A 21,199-nucleotide genomic window follows, 5' to 3' on the forward strand; every position below is an offset into this window, starting at 1 on the left:
AAACCCCACACCAGGACAGACAAACCCCAATAGCATATGCCGAGTCTGAGTAGACAGTAAGGGCCTTCCCTTCCCCTAATTCACCAGCTGTGTTCAGAGCTAATAAATCTGCCTGTTGCGCTGATAAATGTTCTGGTAGGGGCTGTATAACCTCAATATCACCTTCCACATCTACTACAGCAAATCCTACATGTTTCTTCCCTGTGCTTTGATCTATGTAAGCAGAACCATCAACGAACAGCACCATGTCAGAGTCAAGCAGAGGTTCATCAAACAAGTCTTTGTCCAGTACACATTCCTGAGCTGTCCCAATGTCCCTGTTATTGTTACTGATGATTTGCTCAGGGAAGCCCCAACAACTTGTCCAGGTTTGCCTAAACAGGAACAGTGAGCTCTAGTGTCTATTAGAAATGGTAGGTCATATCCATTATTAACATTAAGAGTAACCATTGGCTCTTCCATCATTGAATTCATACTGGGGACACTGGAGCAGGGGAGTCGGGCGCCTTCATTGTTGATTCTGAGGGAAATAAGAACTGTTGGTGTTCTGATTTCACATTGGCCATGGCTGACCTCTGTCATTAGCAAAGTTTCCTCTTCCAGGCCCAAAGTTTACTCTGCCCCTGTTGTAACCTCTTCCTCTTTAATTTCCCCCACACTGCGAACTCACATGCCCCAACTGCCCACAGGTCCAGCATTGAGTGTTGTTCCAGTCACGAGGGGCTCTGTCGGGCCCACCTCCTCTTTTAGCTTTTTACTTTTGTCCACATCATCTATGTCCATTGTCTCTTTAATCTTATCAGCAATTAGCACCTGCAGATCTTCAACTTTCTCTTTCTCTTCTCGAAATGTATACAACTTATTGTATCTATCTTCTCTCTTTCTTTCTTCCCTTTCTCTCTGGCCTCTGAATAGGTCACCAATGGATGGTAACACTGTACTTTTCTTGAACTTCTTTAGTAGATGTCTTGTTTTGCACGCTTTGTACAAAATAATAAAATGCAGTACTACAGGATATTTCTTAACGTAGCTCTTTATTAGCTAGTTATAACTGGCATATTCACGTATCTCCAACCATGATCAACTGACCATGACCTAACCATCTGGGTGGTCTTAACCAATCATAGCACAGTATGATACGGTGGTAAAATGCATCAAATTATAATTCAGTATGTTTACACATGAATATTACAGTAGTTAGTTTGTTTTCTACAGGCGGCCATATGTCTAGGGTCTTCCAGTCTGTACCTTTTTGTGGAGTGAGTTGGGGTGTCGAGGGAAATTCCCTCCAGGAACTGTTGTTCTCATGCCGCTTTGTTGCTGCTGTCGTGTCATCCACCTCCCTCATCAGAGTCCCCTTGAGGATAATTGCGGTTGCTTCTCCATTTTCTTCTGTCAGTGGTATGAGAGGGTAGATCTGTGTATAGTCACCCGGGGGTCCTTTGGGTTGATATTCACACGGTGCGGGGAGGTGGGGAGTACTCCTGTTCTGCCTCTGTCCTGACTAATTTCTTTCCCTCCCGCACTCTAATTGTTCTCTCCAGCTTTAGTTTGGTCACGGTAGCCTTGTCCATGAAGATCTGTCCTTCCAGTATCATCATTCCTATCACAGTTTCTGATACAAGAGGACTTTTCTTCTTCCCCCTTCTTTTTTGTCAATTTTTCTTGTCTGAATTATCTCCTTGACTAAATCCAACCTAGTCTTGTTGAATGAACCATCCATTGGATATCTATTTTCTCCTGCCATCTCTGTCCCGACATGCCATTTCTTAACCTCATTAGGGTAGGGGGCAGCATTTGGAATTTTGGATGAAAAGCATGCCCAAAGTAAACTGCCTGCTACTCAGGTCCAGAAGCTAGGATATGCATATAATTGGTAGATGTGGATAGAAAACACTGACGTTTCCAAAACTGTTAAAATAATGACTGTGAGTATAACAGAACTGATATGGCAGGCGAAAACATGAGGAAAATCCATCCAGGATGTGCTATTATTTTGAAATGCCTCTTTTTCCATTGAAAGCCTATCCACCATACAAAGACTTATAACCTAGTTCACAATATCTATGGCTTCCACTACATGTGGCCAGTCTTTAGGCATTGTTTCAGGCTTTTACTCTGAAAAATGAGGGAGAAACAGCACTTTCAATGAGAGGACAGTGGAAATTTCGAGACATGAGTCCATCGTGTGACCGGGAGCGCGCCTTTCTTGTTTCTCCTTTTCTATTGACAAAGTTTTTGTCCGGTTGAAATAAGATCTATTATTTTTTACAAAAACAACTTGATGATTTATTATAAACATTGTTTGACATGTTTCTATGAACTTTTATGGTACTTTTAAGATTTTTCGTCTGTCTGTTGTGACCGCGCTTTGTTCCAATGGATTACTGAACAAAACTGAGGTTTTTGGACTTAAAGAGGGACATTTTCGAACAAAACAAACTTTTATTTTGTAACATGGAGCCTTCGGAGTGCAACCATATGAAGATCATCAAAAGGTATGTGATCAATTTTATCGCTATTTCTGACTTTTGTTACTCCTCTTCTTGGCTGCTAACTGTTTGTCATGATTTGTCTGCTGGGCGCTGTTCTCAGATAATCGCATGGTTTGCTTTTGCCGTAAAGCCTTTTTGAAATCTGACACAGCGGTTGGATTAACAAGAAGTTTATCTTTAAACTGGTGTATAACATTTGTATCTTTTATGTATGTCAATTATGAGAATTTCTGTTTTGTTGAGTTTCACGCTCTGCAATTTCACAAGATGTTGTTTGAGACAGTGGATTACTGAACAAAACACGCTAACAAAACAGAGGTTTTTGGATATAAAGAGGGACTTGATTGAACAAAACAAACATGTATTGGGTAACTGGGAGTTTTGTGAGTGTAACCATATGAAGAAGGTAAGTGATTAATTTTATCGCCATTTCTGAGTTTTGTCTACTTGGCTGGTTACTGTTTGTAATGATTTGTCTGCTGGGTGCTGTTCTCAGATAATCGCATGGTTTGCTTTCACCGTAAAGTTTTTTTAAAATCTGACACCGTGGTTGGATTAACAAGAAGTCCATCTTTTTTCCCAATTTCTATAGGGTTACCCTAAAGTGGGTGTAATATGTAGACATATGCCTATATAAATGCTTCTCTATCTCCTTTCAGTATGTGTTAAACAACAGTGGATGATACTGTAATCCAAATTCTACTTTCACTTAATCAAGGCTATAGTAAATGGTTCTACTAAACTCAAATATATTTCACACACGGGCCTCACAGAGACAACCGCATATAATATTAAGAATTAAAGTCTATTTTACGGGTGCAGCGTAACAGTAATGTTATACACCAGTGCCCCCTAGTGATAGCGTCACAAAGTTATTTTCAATTAAAATCTCTTCAGGACTTCCTTGTAATAATTGTATTGGTATACTAAAAGGGTTTTCTATACTGTCCTATGGTAAGAAGGTGTCACTAACAAATATGTTCAGCCTTTTATTCAAATGACCTTTTATTACCCAAAAACCCCGCCACAATCCACAGACAAACAAACAAATGAAACATACAACGCACTATTCATAAACAACTCTACATTCACTGGGTAAACTTCACATAGAATTACAGCCACAAAAATAAAAAATAAACCACCCTCCCATAGGTCAAGGTGGCCTGGGTAATTGTCGCTGAATTGCCTACAAAATAAAAAATAACTTGTATTCAGTAATGGTCGCTGCATTACTACCCAAAATAAAATAGCTGATTATCGCTGAACCACCTCTTCAAAACCAAAATAACTAGTATTGGGTAATTGTCACTGAATTACCTCTACAAAATAAAAAATAGATGAGTATTATCGCTGAACCACCTCTCCAAAATAAAAAAAAACTATTATTCAGTAATGGTCTCCGCATTAACACCCAAAATAAAATAGATGATTATTACTGAATCACCTCTCAAAAAATAAAATAACTAGTATTCAGTAATGGTCGCTGCATTACCACCCAAACTAAAAATTAAAGTCATCAATCATTAATTTTATTCATCATATATATTGACATCATGCATTTCACCAATAGCCCGTTATGTAATTTCTCTAATCTAGAATTCGACTATGTCATATTCAAAGTGTATGTATATATGTTAGAGTGAGTGAGGTGCCACTTACTTGTTAGAGGGAAACCACACCAGTGAATGCCAATTAATTACAGACTTAGATTAAACAGATGTCTGCTTACCTTGTTTATTTTGGAGCTCCGGCACCATGGTGTAGAATCTCCTCCAACCAATGTTGGGGGTAGGTTCCTTGTCAATTATTTGCTTATTGGTGAAATCAGCAATCAGACAATATCTTTAAGTAAATCAATCAAAAACCTTTATTAATGCAATTGCAGACAGAAGTTGACAACGGGAACATAGCACGCATGTTTCCGAGTAAGTTCTGCAAAATAGGAAAGGGTCCAAGTTGCTTTAATACTCTTACAGTCAACCCCTAGTGATGTAACTGCCTACGTCAACACCTTCTACTCATGAGACCAAGCCCATGCATATACAGTTATACAAACCTGCAGGAGAGACAATAGTTCCAGTGTTTTCTAAGGGCTCAGCAGTAATTTTCCACTCCCCAAGTTGCTTTATAGTGGTATGTCTGACTAGTCTCTTATCTCATTCACTACCCTGCAGGGTTTTGCGTCTATGAATCTCTTTTAGTCTTGAGGCGCTTTCTCACAGACACCCTGTTTTGACTGCAATAACTCACACATCTCTCAGACAGCTTCTTATAAGAAGCAGAGACTAGAAAAGAACTGGGGAACAATATTAAACCTTATAATGCATATATATTGCTAATCTGTATTCCAAGACCCTACAAGTGTAGTGGAGGAGGAGTCTTATAGCCCTGCCCTTCTATTAATATAACATAAGCATAATCAATTATTATAATACATCAATCATTTGGTGCAGCCCCTATCATGACCCCAAGGTGAACCCCATCACCCCAAACGTAACACTTTGTATTCAGCAGTAGCGTAAAGTACTTAATAAGTAGAAATAGTTTGAAGTACTACTTAAGCAGTTTTTGGGGGTATTTGTACTTTACTATTTATATTTTTGACAACTTTTACTTTTTACTTCACTACATTCGTAAAGAAAATAATGTACTTTTTACTCCCTACATTTTCCTTGACACCCAAAAGTAATCGTTATATTTTAAAATGATGAGCAGGACATGAAGATGGTCCAATTCACACACTTATCAAGATAATACATGGTCATCCCTACTGCCTCTGATCTGGCGGACTCACTGAACGCAAATGCATCGTTTATAAATCATGTTGGAGTGTGCCCCTGGCTATTCGTACATTTTCAAAATCAGGGAAATGGTGATGTCTGCTTTGCTTAATATAAGGAATGATTTACACATTTACTTTTGATAGTTAAGTATATTTAGAACCAAATACTTTTACTCAAGTAGTATTTTACTTGAGTAACTTTCTATTAAGGTATCTATATTTTATTCAAGTATAACAATTGGATACTTTTTCCACCACTGGTATTCAGGACAAAAAGTGAATTGCTTTGCCACATTTCTTGCAGTATTACTTTAGTGCCTTGTTGCAAACATGATGCATGTTTTGGAATATGTTTATTCTGTACAGGCTTCCTTCTTTTCACTCTGTCAATTAGGTTAGTATTGTGAAGTAACTACAATGTTGTTGTGTCAGTGTTCTCCTATCACAGCCATTAAACTCTGTAACCGTTTTAAAGTCACTATTGGCCTCATGGTGAAATTCCTGAGTGGTTTCCTTCCTCTCCAGCAACTGAGTTAGGAAGGCCATCTGTATCTTTGTTGTGACTAGATGTATTGATACACAATCCAAAGTGTAATGAAAGGGATATTCAATGTCTGCTTTTTTCATTTTTACCCATCTACCAATAGGGGCCCTTCTTTGTGAGGCATTGAAAAACCTCCCTGGTCTTTGTGGTTTAATCTGTGTCTGAAATTCACTGCTTGACTAAGGTAGTCATTCACAAATCAAGTTAAACACTATTATTGCACACAGAGTCTATGCAACTTATTATGTGACTTGTTAAGCACATTTGTACTTCTGAATGTATTTAATCTTGCCATAACAAAGGGTTTGAATACTTTTTGACTCAAGACATTTCAGCTTTTCATTTGTAATACTTTTGAAGAACATAATTCCACTTTGACATTACGAGGTATTGTGTAGGCGAGTGACAAAAAAATATAAATTAAATACATCTTAAATTCAGGCTGTAACACAATATTGTATTACATGCCTTATATATCACACCATGTATGGCCCTTGCACTTCAACGATTGACCCACAAGTACTGTTTACTGGCTGCATCTATGTCATCTTGCTGCGTCTACCTGTAATGCAGGGTTTGATCTAAACGTCAGAAGCTATCAAGTGGAATGGTTACTTTCTATGTTATAGTGGAATGTTTTTTCTGCTGGTGCATCTTGAGGTATCTCCTCTCCGAGAACCTCTTCCCACACTGAGTACAGGCGAATGGCCTTTCCCCCGTGTGGACCTTGAGGTGCATCTTCAGCTGGTGCTGGCGAGAGAATCTCTTCTCACATTGGGGGCAGCTGTAGGATTTCTCCCCAGTGTGGACTCTCTGGTGCCTGTTCAGGCTGGACGATTGTGAAAAACTGGCCTGGCACAGGTGGCAGCCGAATGGTTTCTCCCCCGTGTGCACCCTCTGGTGGATCACCTGTTTGCAGAAACTGAAGGCTTTCCCACAGAACGAACATGGGAAGAGCTTCTCTTTGCCACCGGATCTACTGATAGCATCACTACTACTGTCATTTGTCAATGGGTTTGTGTAGCCATTTAGTGTTGAAGCACTGGCATTGTCTGAGGTCTGGTTTAACATGAGGAGAGTGTGAGGAGGACGAAGGCCAGGGAGGGTCTGTGTTGTCGCAGATTCCATGTTCCAGTTGATAGATCCTATAGAAGGTATGCTGAAGGCAGCACCTGTTAGGAGGTCAACCTGAGGCGCCATCAGTCTCTCTGAATCACAACTATAGGAGCAGGACGGAGCATCGTTTGCAGAGTCTGTTTCTGTTCTCTCCTGTCTCTCCTGCCGCATATGGATACCTACCAGTCCCCGTGGATCAAATCTACACCTCGCACTGTTGTCAAGTTCGGTTGTTGTTTTGTGTTCGACTGTCTGTTTATGGTTGTGGATAACAGTGTTGTTCCCCAGCCCAGAGTTGAGGATGCTGTCCCATCCACTGACCTCCACTATGTCGCTTCTGGTCCTGGCCTGCTCAGTGACATTGTCCCCTGGGCTCTTGGCTGCACCAGTCTGGGTCTGGGAATCCAAAATTGTTGTCCAGTCTCCTCTGTTAGCCTCCAGCCAACCACCTGCAGGAAGAGGTTAAGAAATAGACTTTAAAAACATGGCAGAGAACTCTACATATGGAGTTTTTTTTGTGACAATTACCTGGTGAAGTTCGTACATTATAATGTCTGTTTTTACACGTAAACATAAGTTCTATTGATTTAATTTCATGAATGAAGACATTATAGAAGAAAAGAAAATAGCCAGGCGCATCACAATTCCCAATTAAGATCTATTACTGTATGTAGGCAGGTAGCCTAGCGGGTAAGAGCTTTGGGCCAGTAAACAAAGGTTGCTGGTTCGAATACCCAAGCCGTCAAGTTGAAAAATCTGTTGATGTGCCCTTGAGCAAGGTACTTAACCCTAATTGCTCTGGTTGTGTGTCTGCTAAATGACTAAAATGTAAATATGCATGACTCCCCTACCTTGCTCCCCAATCTTTAGTGCACTCAGCAGATCAATGCTCTCTGGTCTGTCCTCTATTGTCTCCTCTTTGACTAGCAGCAGATCAGGCTTCCCATCTTCCATGTCTACTGACTGTAAGAGATACAGAGTGAGAGGATGTTGGATCAAGAAATCTGATATCAGAACCCTGCCATGGAGCATCTTCTGATTTGGGGATTGAGGGATTGATTGAGAGATTGCTATGAATATTATGCAAACATATTGGTTGATTTGATTACGTGACACTTTCCAATGATTTGATATTTCAAAGGCATGGTCTCACACTTAAAGGGCAACTCCACCACTTTTCAACCTCACTTTCATTATCTCCAGCACAATAACAGTGTCAACACACACTAAAAGTATGAAGACTGGCCTCCCGGGTGGCGCAGTGGGTTCGCGCCCAGGCTCTGTCGTAACCGGCCGCGACCGGGAGGTCCGTGGGGCAACGCACAATTAGTCTAGCGTCGTCCGGGTTAGGGAGGGCTTGGTCGGTATGGATGTCCTTGTCTCATCGCGCACCAGCGACTCCTGTGGCGGGCCGGGCGTAGTGCGCGCTAACCAAGGTTGCCAGGTGCACGGTGTAGCCTCCGACAAATTGGTGCGGCGCTGTGTTAAGAAGCAGTACGGCTGGCTGGGTTGTGTATCGGAGGACGCATGACTTTCAACCTTCGTCTCTCCCGAGCCCGTACGGGAATTGTAGCGATGAGACAAGATAGTAGCTACTACAACAATTGGATACCATGAAATTGGGGAGAGCGTGGAAGCAGTGTCAAAGGAAGGCTCGAAAAATGGCCTCTTCTACGCTGCTGTAACTCTCTGTAATTATCTATGCATAGTCACTTAAATAACTCTATCTACATGAATATATTACCTCAATTACCTAAAATATATATATTTTTTTTATTAAAAAAAAGTATGAAGACGCCTGCTCGTAGAACATCTCTTTCCAAAATCAATATGGAGTTGGTCCCCCCTTCGCTGCGATAACAGCCTCCAATCTTCTGGGAAGGCTTTCCACTAGCTGTTAGAACATTGCTGTAGGTACTTGCTTCCATTCAGCCACAAGAGCATTAGTGAGGTCGGGCACTGATGTTCGCCGATTAGGCCTGGCTCGCAGTCGGCGTTACAATTCATCCCAAAGGTGTTAGATGAGGTTGAGATCAGGGCTCTGTGCAGGCCTGTCAAGATCTTCCACGTCGATCCTGACAAACCACTTCTGTCTGGACCTCACTTTGTGCATGGGGGTATCATGCTGAAACAAGAAAAGGCCTTCCCCAAACTGTTTTCACAAAGGTGGAAGCACAGAATCTTCTGGAATGTCATTGTCAAATCAAATTTTATTTGTGACATGCGCCAAATACAAAGGGTACACCTTACAGTAAAATGCTTACTTACAAGCCCTTAACCAACAATGCAGTTTTAAGGAAATACAAAAAAAAAAGTAAGAGATTAGAACAACAAATAATTAGAGCAGCAGTAAATAACAAAAGCGGGGATATATACAGGGGGGTACCGGTGTCGAGGTAATTGAGGTAATATGTACATGTAGATAGAGTTATTTAAGTGACTATGCATAGATAATTACAGAGAGTTACAGCAGCGTAGAAGAGGCCATTTTTCGAGCCTTCCTTTGACACTGCCTGGTATAGAGGTCCTGGAAGGCAAGAAGCTTGGTTCCGGTGATGTACTGGGCCATACGCACTACCCTATGTAGTGCCTTGCGGTCAGAGGCCGAGCAGTTGCCATACCAGGCAGTGATGCAACCCGTCAGGATGCTCTCGATGGTGGACCTGTAAAACCTTTTGAGGATCTGAGGACCCATGTAAAATCTTTTCAGTCTCCTGAAGGGGAATAGGTTTTGTTGTGCCCTCTTCACGACTGTCTTGTGTGCTTGGACCATGTTAGTTTGTTGGTGTGGACGCCAAGGAACTTGAAGCTCTCAACCTGCTCCACTACAGCCCTGTCAATGAGAATGGGGGCGTGCTTGGTCCTCCTTTTCCTGTAGTCCACAATCATCTCCTTTGTCTTGATCATGTTGGGGAGAGGTTGTTGTCCTTGCACCACACTGTCAGGTCTCTGACCTCCTCCCTATAGGCTGTCTCATCGTTGTTGGTGATCAGGCCTACCACTGTTGTGTCATCAGCAAACTTAATGATGGTGCTGGAGTCGTGCCTGGCGTGCAGTCACGAGTGAACAGGGAGTACAGGAGGGGATAGAGCATGCACCCCTTAGGGGCCCCCGTGTTGAGGATCAGGGTGGCGGATGTGTTGTTATCTACCCTTACCACCTGGGGGTGGCCCGTCAGGAAGTCCAGGATCCAGTTGCAGAGGGAGGTGTTTAGTCCCAGGGTCTTTAGCTTAGTGATGAGTTTTGAGGGCACTATGGTGTTGAACGCTGAGCTGTAGTCAATAAATAAAGGACTGACCATGAAAAAAAATATTTTCTGGTCTGATGAAACCAAGATAGAACTCTTTGGCCTGAATGCCTCGCGCCACATTTGGAGGAAACATTCTCACATAGGTGTTCCTTTTGTCCAGGTAGGAAAGGGCAGTGTGGAGTCTGTGGATCTGTTCGTGCTGTTTTTGGGATAATGGTGTTGATGTGAGCCATGACCAGCCTTTCAAAGCACTTCATGGCTACAGACGTGTAGTCATTTATGCAGGTTATCTTAGTGTTCTCGGGCACAGGGACTATGGTGGTCTGCTTAAAACATGTTGGTATTACAGACTCAGACAGGGAGAGGTTGAAAATGTCAGTGAAGACACTTGCCAGTTGGTCAGCGCATGCTCAGAGTACACGTCCTGGTAATCTGTCTGGCCCTGCGGTCTTGTGAATGTTGACCTGTTTAAAAGGTCTTACTCACATTGGCTGCGGAGAGCGTGATCACACAGTCGTCCAGAACAGCTGATGCTCTCATGCATGTTTCAGTGTTACTTGCCTCGAAGCGAGCATATTTAGCTTGTCTGGTAGGCCCGTGTCACTGGGCAGCTCTCGGCTGTGCTTCCCTTTGTAGTCTGTAATAGTTTGCAAGCCCTGCCACATCCGACGAGCAACGGAGCCGGTGTAGTACAATTCGATCTTAGTCCTGTATTGACGCTTTGCCTGTTTGATGGTTTGTCTGGGGGCATAGCGGGATTTCTTATAAGCCTCCGGGTTAGAGTCCCGCTCCTTGAAAGCAGCAGCTCTACCCTTTAGCTCAGTGCGACTGTTGCCTGTAATCCATGGCTTCTGGTTGGGGTATGTACGTACAGTCACTGTGGGGACGACGTCCTCAATGCACTTATTGATAAAGCCAGTGACTTTTGTGGTGTACTACTCAATGCCATCGGTAGAATCCCGGAGCATATTCCAGTCTGTGCTAGAAAAACAGTCATGTAGTTTAGCATCTGCTTCATCTGACCACTTTTTTATAGACAGTCACTAGTGCTTCCTGCTTGAATTTTTGCCTGTAAGCAGGAATCAGGAGGATATAATTATGGTCATATTTGCCAAATGGAGGGCGAGGGAGAGCTGCGTTCAGCCACGACTCTGTGAAACATCAGATATTACAGTTTTTAATGTCCCGTTGGTAGGATATACGTGCTTTCAGTTCGTCCCATTTATTTTCCAGCGATTGAAGCTAACAGGACGGAAGGCAAAGGCAGATTAGCCATTTGTTACTTAATCCTCACAAGGCAACCTGATCTTTTTCTGCGAAATCTCAGTTTCCTTCTCCAGGGAATGATGGGGATCTGGGACTGGCCGGGTGTCTGTTTCGCTGTAGTGTTAAGATTTCCCTTCACTGAAACTAAGGGGTCTAGCCTGAACCATGAAAAACAGCCCCAAACCATTATTCTTCCTCCACCAAACTTAACAGTTGGCATTATGCATTAGGACAGGTAGAGTTCTCCTGGCATCCGCCAAACCTAGACTCATCTGTCGGACTGACAGATGGTGAAGCGTGATTTATCACTCCAGAGAACGCGTTTCCACTGCTCCAGAGTCTAATGGCGGCGAGCTCTACACCACTCCAGCCGACGCTCGGCATTGCGCATGGGGATCTGCTTGTGTGCAGCTGCTTGACCATGGAAACGGCACATTTCTAAAGTTTAGTAGAAAAAAATATTAAATAAAAACATTCTACCGGATGACATAAAAAAAAAGGTGATTTTCAAACACTAAGATTCACGGTGATGTGGGGAGCAAGAAAATACCCCCCCGTGGGCTAGAAACTCAGTACAGGTTTTGAAAATGTATGTTTTTTTTAAAACTTTCAAACCTACCCAGAGATGTCACAGAGAAGTGTTTTTTTAGACCTTATCTTTTTAACCACAGATCATAGAAACGGTCTTGTTTTCGCATATGTAGGCACTGATTTGGTGCTGGAAATTATGATTATGAGATTGAAAAGTGACAGAACGGACCATTAAAATGACATGAACCAAGACTGGGGCCGTATCCACAATAAGTCTCAGAGTAGGAGTACTGATCTAGGATCTTTCCAATAAGAATGCATTTGGAAAGTATTCAAACCCCTCAACTTTTTCCACATTTTGCTACGTTACAGCCTTATTTTAAAATAAATAAAATATTTTTTCACACAATATCCCAACCTTTCAGAAGGACAACCATCTCTGCAGCACTCCACCAATCAGGCCTTTATTGTAGAGTGGCCACTCCTCAGTAAAAGGCACATGACAGCATGCTTGGAGTTTGCCAAAAGGCACCTACAGTAAAGGACTGACCATGAAAAAAAATATTTTCTGGTCTGATGAAACCAAGATTGAACTCTTTGGCCTGAATGCCACGCGTCACGTTTGGAGGAAACCTGGCACCATCTCAACAGCGAAGCATGGTGTTGGCAGCATCATGCTGTGGGTATGTTTTTCAGAGGCAGGGACTGGGAGACTAGTCAGGATCGAGGGAAAGATGAACGACGCAAAGTACAGAGAGATTCTTGATGAAAACCTGTTCCAGAGCGCTCAGGACCTCAGACTGGAGCGAAGGTTCACCTTCCAACAGGACAACAACCCTTTCAGGAGACATGAAAACAGCTGTGCAGCGACACACTCCATCCAACCTGGCAAAGCTTGAGAGAATCTTCAGAGAAGAATGGGAGAAACTCCCCAAATACAGGTGTGCCAAGCTTGTAGCATCATACCCAGGAAGACTCGAGGCTGTAATCGCTGCCAAAGGTGCTTCATGTACTGAGTAAATGGTTTGAATACTTATGTAAATGTGATATTCCAGCTCTGAATTGTTAATACATTTGCAAAAATTTCTAAAAGCCTGATTTGCTTTGTCATTATGGGATATTGTCTGTAGATTGATTTGTAGTAACATCTCAAGGACGATCAATGGAAACACGATGCACATGAGCTCAATTTCTCATAGCAAAGGATCTGAATACTTACGTAAATAAGGTATTATTATTATTTTTTAGCATTTTTAATTTGCAAACATTTCTAAAAACCTGTTTTCACTTTGTCATTATGGGGTATTATGTGCCGATTGATGAGGAAAACAATACTGTATCAATTTTAGCTACGTAGGCAGCAGAGTGGGCAGCAGCTACGTAAAAGAAAATCCAGCACATGCACAGAAATCTCTATCAATAGCCACGGCAAGTTGGGTTCCAGAAAATCGGGAATAGTGTATATTTTTGTTTTTGTAATTTTACCCCCCTTTTCGTGATATCCAATTGGTAGTTACGATCTTGTCTCATCGCTGCAACTCCCCAACGGGCTCGGGAGAGGCGAAGGTCGAGTCATGCTTCCTCGAACCCCAGGCTGTAGTGACGCCTCAACACTGCGATGCAATGCCTTAGACAGCTGTTCCACTCTGGAGGCCCCATAACAGGCTTTTAAAATGTAATATTGGTGGACAATTTCAACTTAAAACGTTTTTTAAAAAGGCACTCATTTCGTGGAACAACCCAGTTCACAGTGGGCTCACCTCAGTAAGATTGTGTGTGGTCCTGTACAGCTCAGCTGGTTCCTCTTTGGGTTCAGGAGGAGTTGTCTGGTTGTCCTCCATGACCATGGTCTCCTCAGGGTTCCCCAGGTCCTCCTCCTTCACCAGCAGCACATCTGGACCCTCCTCCTTCTCCTTGAAGAGAGGTGATACAGATTACACTCCTTCAGGTACATACAAACACAGATAATAAAACACACTTTCAGCATGGAGTTATCCAACCCCACTACGTTTGAGTCCTATACTGTAGTTGCAGAATGACTTCATTGTTTTTAAACCCATCATGGTGGACATAAGTATCTTGTGGGTAAATAGAAGTCAGATATGACCTGACTAAACTACTTTAACATGTACAGTAGGTGTTTGTTAGTGTCTGGGTATGTGTAGGTATTAGGGCTGTCAAACGATAACAATAATCAAGTTAATGGCATTAGTAAATCGTATTAGTCAACGTTTTTAAATGTGCTCAAATTTGTCCCTAAAGAAAGATGTTTCCATTAAAAAAGTAGTGCATTGAGGTACAGGCATACAATGCTTTGATCGTAAGGGAAGGAAACACAAACTGATCTACATCAGAATCTTTTAATAGCATTTTCACCATAAACAACACAAAAGTCACTAACATAGCTACAGCTTGTAATGCTCCCAATGTTTATGTAGGCCTACTCCCTCTTATCAATGTTCTTGAAGTGTAACACTTGTACACAGTACAGACACACTCTCTATTTCTCTTAAACACACCATTTTAAGTACTGTTAAAGCATTCTAGGTAAAAATAACTTGTATCTTTGGATACAAAGAACAAAGAGCTTTTAAACTGATGAAAGCATTATAACCATCTGTACTGTTCAGATACCTTTACTCACATAGCCCTACGCAGTCTCCCTCCCACTCTCACAATATTGACTATGATATTGTTGACTGCTTTGTTGGGAAAGAGGAGGAACGGCATCTCACTGGACTAGTGCACATGACAATACAAATGTGAAACACCCAACCTCTCTCTCACACATACACACAATCATACACACCCCACTCTTGCATATGCAGCCTAACTTTGATATTTTTGAGGAGCCTATTCCTTTTCAGTTCTTCCTGTGCCATCCAAATGTGCATAGCCTAGTCAGTGGTCAAGTTATCAGGTTGCTAGGTAACATGACTAGCTAGCTAACCAATGGTGTTTGTTGTCAAATCAAAAACAGCAGCTTGTGAGTAGTTTAAAACCAATCCGCGTCTGAAAGAAAAAACATAGCTCCAGTACTATTGGGTATAACTCTCACATGATTTTGGCTAGAGGCACGCAGTGTTCAGCTATGCAAACGTGCAAGCGTTGACTGTAGCTGTGTTCCCTGTTGTGTTCTGCATTTAAAAGCGCCGGTGCGGAAACACAAAAAAGGTTCCATGTGGTGAAGATGTGGAAAAGCAATTAACGGCATTCAAAAAATGTACAGAAATAAACATGTCACACGTTAAACGATGGCCCTAGTAGAAATATTTAGTAAGTGTATATTGGTTATAAAGCACTGTTGTGTGTATGCAGAATAGGTTGAGATCATATGTGACGAATATTAAAGAGAATCTCAATAAAAGTCCCATTTCGTGTTTATTAAACATAAACACGTTTTAAATACACCATATGAAAACCACATATACACATGTCCCAACTAAATATCAGCATTAACTTGTTGAACTGCATTTATTTTCTAATTAAAAGTGTCTTGGGAAAATATTCAGTAGGTGAATGGAAGTAATCCAGGCATTTGTAAACATATATCCTACACAGTACAAACATAAGACTTTAGGCTTATATATCACACAATGTCTGGATGCAAAATTCTACCCAGGAATATTCAACACTGAAGTCTGTTACTCGTTATTCCAAATGCACCTGTGGATCTTTTCTGGTGATAACAATGACAATGTATAAATTTGTCTTTAATGCAGGGTTTGATCTAAACGTCAGAAGCTATCACATGAAATGGTTTCTTTCGATGTTATAGATTGGAATGATTTTTCTGCTGGTGTATTCTGAGGTAGCTCCTCTCTGAGAACCTCTTCCCGCAGTGCATACAGGCAAACAGCGTTTCTCCTGTGTGGATCTTCAGGTGCATCTTCAGCTGGTGCTGACGAGAGAACCTCTTCTCACACTGGGGGCAGCTGTAAGGTTTCTCCCCTGTGTGGACGCTCTGATGCCTCTTCAGGTCACCAGCCTCGGCGAAGCGCATGTGACACTGTGTACAGCTGAAGGGTTTCACCCCTGTGTGGACCCTCTGGTGCCTCTTCAGGTTGCCAGCCTGGGCAAAGCGCATGTGACACTGTGTACAGCTGTAGGGTTTCACTCCGGTGTGGATCCTCTGGTGGATCTCCACATTATGGGGGCAGCTGAAGCCTTTTTTACAGAACATGCAGAGGAACCGTTTCTCTTTACTATTGCACGATGTAGAGTCCCCTCTCTGAGCCTGGGCTCTTGCCCTGTCATTTGAGTTCAATACCTGATCAAAATGGACGCGGTCGTGTGAATCAGAAGACTCCACCGACGTGGACACTGGGTCGCAATCTCTGAACGCACGTAAAGGGGAGTGGGTCACAACATTTCGATTCGTCTCCAAGCTTTCCCTGTAATCTAAGAAGTCACTGGTGTTGTCAAGCGAGAGTACTTCTCTTAAGTGAGTCTCATCTGCATTCCATGTCTGAGGAGAGTTGCGTTCAACTTTCACATTAACCTCATCTACGACAAGACCTTCCCCTTTCTTATCTAGGTACCTTTCAGAGTATACACTACTACTGTACTGGTTCCAGTTCCCTCTCATTGCATTAGTTTGTGTATCTAAGCCCACAGGCATGTCACCAGATATCATCTGTGTCTCTGTAGCGTATGAACAGGACGGATCATTGTGAGTCTGTAATGCATCACCTGAGTCCCGATTGGATAAAACTGTCCTCGGGTTAGCGTAAAGTAAATACTCTGAGTGGGGAGCAGGAGGACAGCCCAGTCGCCCCAGCCTCGTTAAAGTCTCGGTGTCTGTCTCTGACTCTGACTTGAGTGCGGCGTTTGGTGTTCCACTGACCTCCGTGATGCTATGTCGGGTCCTGGGCTGTGCTGGGGCAGTGGTGGGGTCATCCGTAGCTACAGGGGGCGCTCCAGCCGCTCCAGTCTGGATGTCTGTGCTGTGTCGTGGGTCCTCCTCTCCTTCAGACTGCTCCAGCTTGACCACAGGACCTGCAGCCTCTGCAGACTGACAAAGAGAGGAGGATATTGGATAACAATGTCATAGGGAAGTCTCACAAGCTTCCCTATAGCAGATAAATGAGGATGTACATGTAAGCAAATTAATAGCTGAGGGGAGCCTTTCTGAAATAAATTGGCAACATTTGATGTACTGTAATTTTGATGTAATACTATTACACTAACCTCTATCATGATAATGTGCTGGGTTGAGGTTCCACTCCCCTCATCATCAGTGATTGGTTGGTCATCTCTCCATGTATTGTGTCCCACTGGCTTAACAAAGCTTCTGTAGCCTCCAGTGCGATGTCCTTCAGCTAAGAGAGTGATTGGGCGAAAAGAGGTGGATAGGTTAGGTACTGCTCAACTGTATATTGTACACCAAGGTAACATCTCATAACTTCTTGAAATACTATTTATTGATCGGTGTATTATGTTCCATGTGTTACATTTTTTTCATTGCGTAAATAACAGGAAATGCAGTAAATTAATAATCTGGTTAGAATGAGTGTTTTTGCGTAAAAATAGCTAAGTAATCAAGGAAATTATTGCATACTATCCAAAAACTGACCAAGACTAAATTCTGGGTAACACATCTGAACAGATGTCCAGAGGGGAACGGTGCGACAGGCCGCGCATCCTCGGCCTTCTGCAAAATGTACCTCTTGCCATTCCTCTGTATCGGTCGAGGATCTTGACACTACTGGGACGACTGGCGAGGACGCGTTCTGGCATTGTCCTCTCTGCGCGCTCCCGTGCCACCTTTAGTTCCAGTAGTTTCCTCCGTAATGTCCTGTTTTCTTTCTGGCTTTGGGTTATTTCCAAACGAAACACTGCATAGTCATCGTCTACGAGTTTACAGATTTCTGCAACGGCTGCATTCGCTAGCACCTCCATGATGGAGGCTATTTGAGTGTGAAACACCATACAGTTAGCCATTGTTTGCGAACGTTAGTAGCTAGCGTTACCAATATACCTTCTATCAACTAAGTCGTCTCCAACACGAATTATACTCTATATGGGGTGAGAATGTGATGCTGTGCAGTTATGACTACTCATATTTTGAAATCCAGGGTGTTAATGAACGTCTAAGAAATTGTTCATGGTCATTGTGGTTCACTTCCGTTTACGTCTTCATCTTAGGTGGGGTTTAACTGCGGTTGGCATCCAATATTTACGGTGCATTACCGCCACCAACTGTACAGGGGTGAAAAAAGGAAACTGCATACGGTGAGAGTGGGAGATACTTTTTGATATTATCTCTCTCTCCTTCAGTTCTTCAAACCACTCTGCCGCATCCACAATAATGCCCATCTTCCTTGACTTTCCCTCCACATTAGCTGTGCCATCATCACTGACATTAAAAACACAAAGTCCAACTTCTTTACATACAGCATATCTGGATCCTGCTGGTGGGAGGCCAACTCTGCATTCTACTTTTTCTACCGGTTCTACTGCCTCCGCATAGGAGACAGACTGAATTTCCTGATTTTGTCTCTCCATCTCTTTCACCCTATATGGGCATTCCAAGGATGTCGCCTCATGTTCTCCACCACAGTTACAATACTTTATTCCTCTGTAATTCTCTTCTGCTATACAGTCTCCATCAAAGTGGTTTCCCCCACACGTCCCACATCTCGGCTCATTCCGTCTGCAGACACTTTCTGCATGTCCAAACATTTTACATCTGTTACACTGCAAAGGCCTGGATATAAAGGCTCTGACAGGATAATACACATATCCCAGCTGCACTCGGGTTGGGAGGGACTCCACATAAAAAAAAAACACAAGGAGAGACGAACTCTTCTCCTTCTTGCCATGAACCACACCATTCATCCAGCGTACATCAACCACTCCAGGAATTTACTTTAGCATATTAATATCAACTTATTATGCAACTCCAGAAATGACTCCTTTAATAAGTGACCTGCTCTGATTTGACTTTACCCAATGCTTTCTCCACCACTTTGGATATCTTCAATGGGTTTACCGACTTGGGTGTACATAGTTCCAGAAAACATACTTCTACCAAGATACGATGGGGAATTATCAACCCTAGCCTTTTCCTTTCCCACATCAATTTAGCTTATTTTTCCATTTGTTTGGACAAATGCCCAGTCGAATCCCTCACCCTTGGGCTAACCGCTACTCTTGTCACTGCCTTAGCATAGGACACTTTCTTCCCCACTCAAACTCTGGAAATATCAACCTGTCTCTCTCTCACAGGGCACTTCGGATCCCCAGCTGCATGGGCGCCCACACACAGTGCTTTCTCTATCCCAACTTTACACTCACTCTGACTATCCATTTGAGAAAAAAGTATATTTGTATATATTACAAGTATACTGAAGTATACTTAAATATGCTACAAATTCACATAATATACTACAAATACGAGATGTACTTTTTTTAGTATATCTAGTACTATCTTTACTATCATTACACTTAACACACATTTTAAATGCATTGTTTTTCTAAGTATACTACCGTAGTGGAGCAGATTGAGAGCTTCAAGTTCCTTGGCGTCCACATCACCAGCAAACTAACATGGTCAACGCACACCAAGATAGTCATGAAGAGGGCACAACAAAACCTATTCCCCCTCAGGAGACTGAAAAGATTTGGCATGGGTCCTCAGATCCTCAAAAGGTTTTACAGCTGCACCATCGAGAGCATCCTGACGGGTTGCATCACTGCCTGGTATGGCAACTGCTCGGCCTCCGACCGCAAGGCAGAGGGTACCGAGTACGGCCCAGTACATCACAGAGGCTAAGCTTCCTTACATCCAGGACCTTTATACCAGGCGGTGTCAGAGGAGATTAATAACTCTATCTACATGCACATATTACCTCATTTACCTCGACACCGGTGCCCCGCACATTGACTCTGTACCAGTACCCCCTGTATATAGCCCCGCTATTGATATTTACTACTAATTATTTGTTATTCTTATCTCTTACTTTTTGGGGGGTATTTTCTTAAAACTGAATGGTTGGTTAATGGCTTGTAAGTAAGCATTTCACACTGTAAGGTGTTGCATTCGGCACACGTGACAAATAACATTTGTTTTGAAAGAGCAGGTGTTCCTAATGTTTTGTATACTCAGTGTATATGGATCTTTCTAAAAAGAAGGGTACCAGGTCATTAATAAACTTTTGCAATTTTTTCCATGTGAATACATTATGATTTAAAAATGATATAAAAGGGGGAATATAGATACATTCAATTGAATTCATGAGTTGAACCAAACTTATGTTTAAACCCTTTTCCATGCTTGGGAGTCTTTACAGTTTTGGCAAAAATCATGTGACATAAAACACCACCTTTCTTTCCTTACATTTATGATACAGTTGTTTGTTGTTATATCATATACTAAGGATTTACCAATTGAATTACACATTGACATTGATTCTGTGAAATTCGTGGATATTGTTGTCAGACTTTTTTTTATGGAGATCTTGGATTGTGTACTGTAACCTCATAACATTTCGTATCTCTCTCTATGTTATGGTGTGGAAACAGTTTTCATGGGCAACAGTTTTCATGTGATTGCAAAATCCAATGCTTTAAACAGAAAGAGTAACTTTAATCTGATTACTAAAACTAAAATTGATACTGAAATTAACGGGGTTCTTTAATATAATTACATATAATAGTTGTTTGAAGTGCGTTTGGCGATGAGCTGTATTCAAAATATATTTGTTTTGCTATTTATCTAATATACTAAGAATATACCTAAGTACAAAAAAATCACAGACATACTTCTATATAGTTAAATATATTGATATATTCAACAAGAATAAAATCCTGCTTGGGTACATTTCTCACATTTTGGGATCTCCCTCCTACATACTGCACCAAATCCTTGGCACCTACAGCACAGTAGGGTTTCAGAACATAGGCTCTCAGAGAATAGCAAATACACTGCTCAAGAAAATAAAGGGAACACTAAAATAACACATCCTAGATCTGAATGAATGAAATATTCTTATAAAATACTTTTTTCTTTACATAGTTGAATGTTCTGACAACAAAATCACACAAAAATTATCAATGGAAATCAAATTTATCAACCCATGGAGGTCTGGATTTGGAATCACACTCAAAATTAAAGTGGAAAACCACACTACAGGCTGATCCAACTTTGATGTAATGTCCTTAAAACAAGTCAAAATGAGGCTCAGTAGTGCGTGTGGCCTCCACGTGCCTGT

At 42.0% G+C, this 21,199-nt stretch overlaps 1 protein-coding gene across 8 annotated transcripts in view; it reads right to left on the reverse strand.

Annotated features, from left to right (window-relative positions):
* The window catches only part of LOC110498461 (zinc finger and SCAN domain-containing protein 2), a 771,911-nt gene that overhangs the window by 60,635 nt on the left and 690,077 nt on the right, over nt 1-21,199 (reverse strand). For 2 of the 8 annotated variants that reach the window (XM_036953712.1, XM_036953711.1), the window contains exon 4: nt 13,916-16,029. The exons of 4 other annotated variants lie outside the window; for them this stretch is intronic. In XM_036953712.1, the coding sequence (XP_036809607.1) occupies nt 15,757-16,029 (273 nt within the window). In that variant the 3' untranslated portion in view covers nt 13,916-15,756. 2 more of the 8 variants (XM_036953703.1, XM_036953705.1) reach the window with 2 other exon arrangements.

This window comes from Oncorhynchus mykiss, chromosome 19, assembly GCF_013265735.2.
Source record: "Oncorhynchus mykiss isolate Arlee chromosome 19, USDA_OmykA_1.1, whole genome shotgun sequence".
Taxonomy (NCBI): Eukaryota; Metazoa; Chordata; class Actinopteri; order Salmoniformes; family Salmonidae; genus Oncorhynchus; species Oncorhynchus mykiss.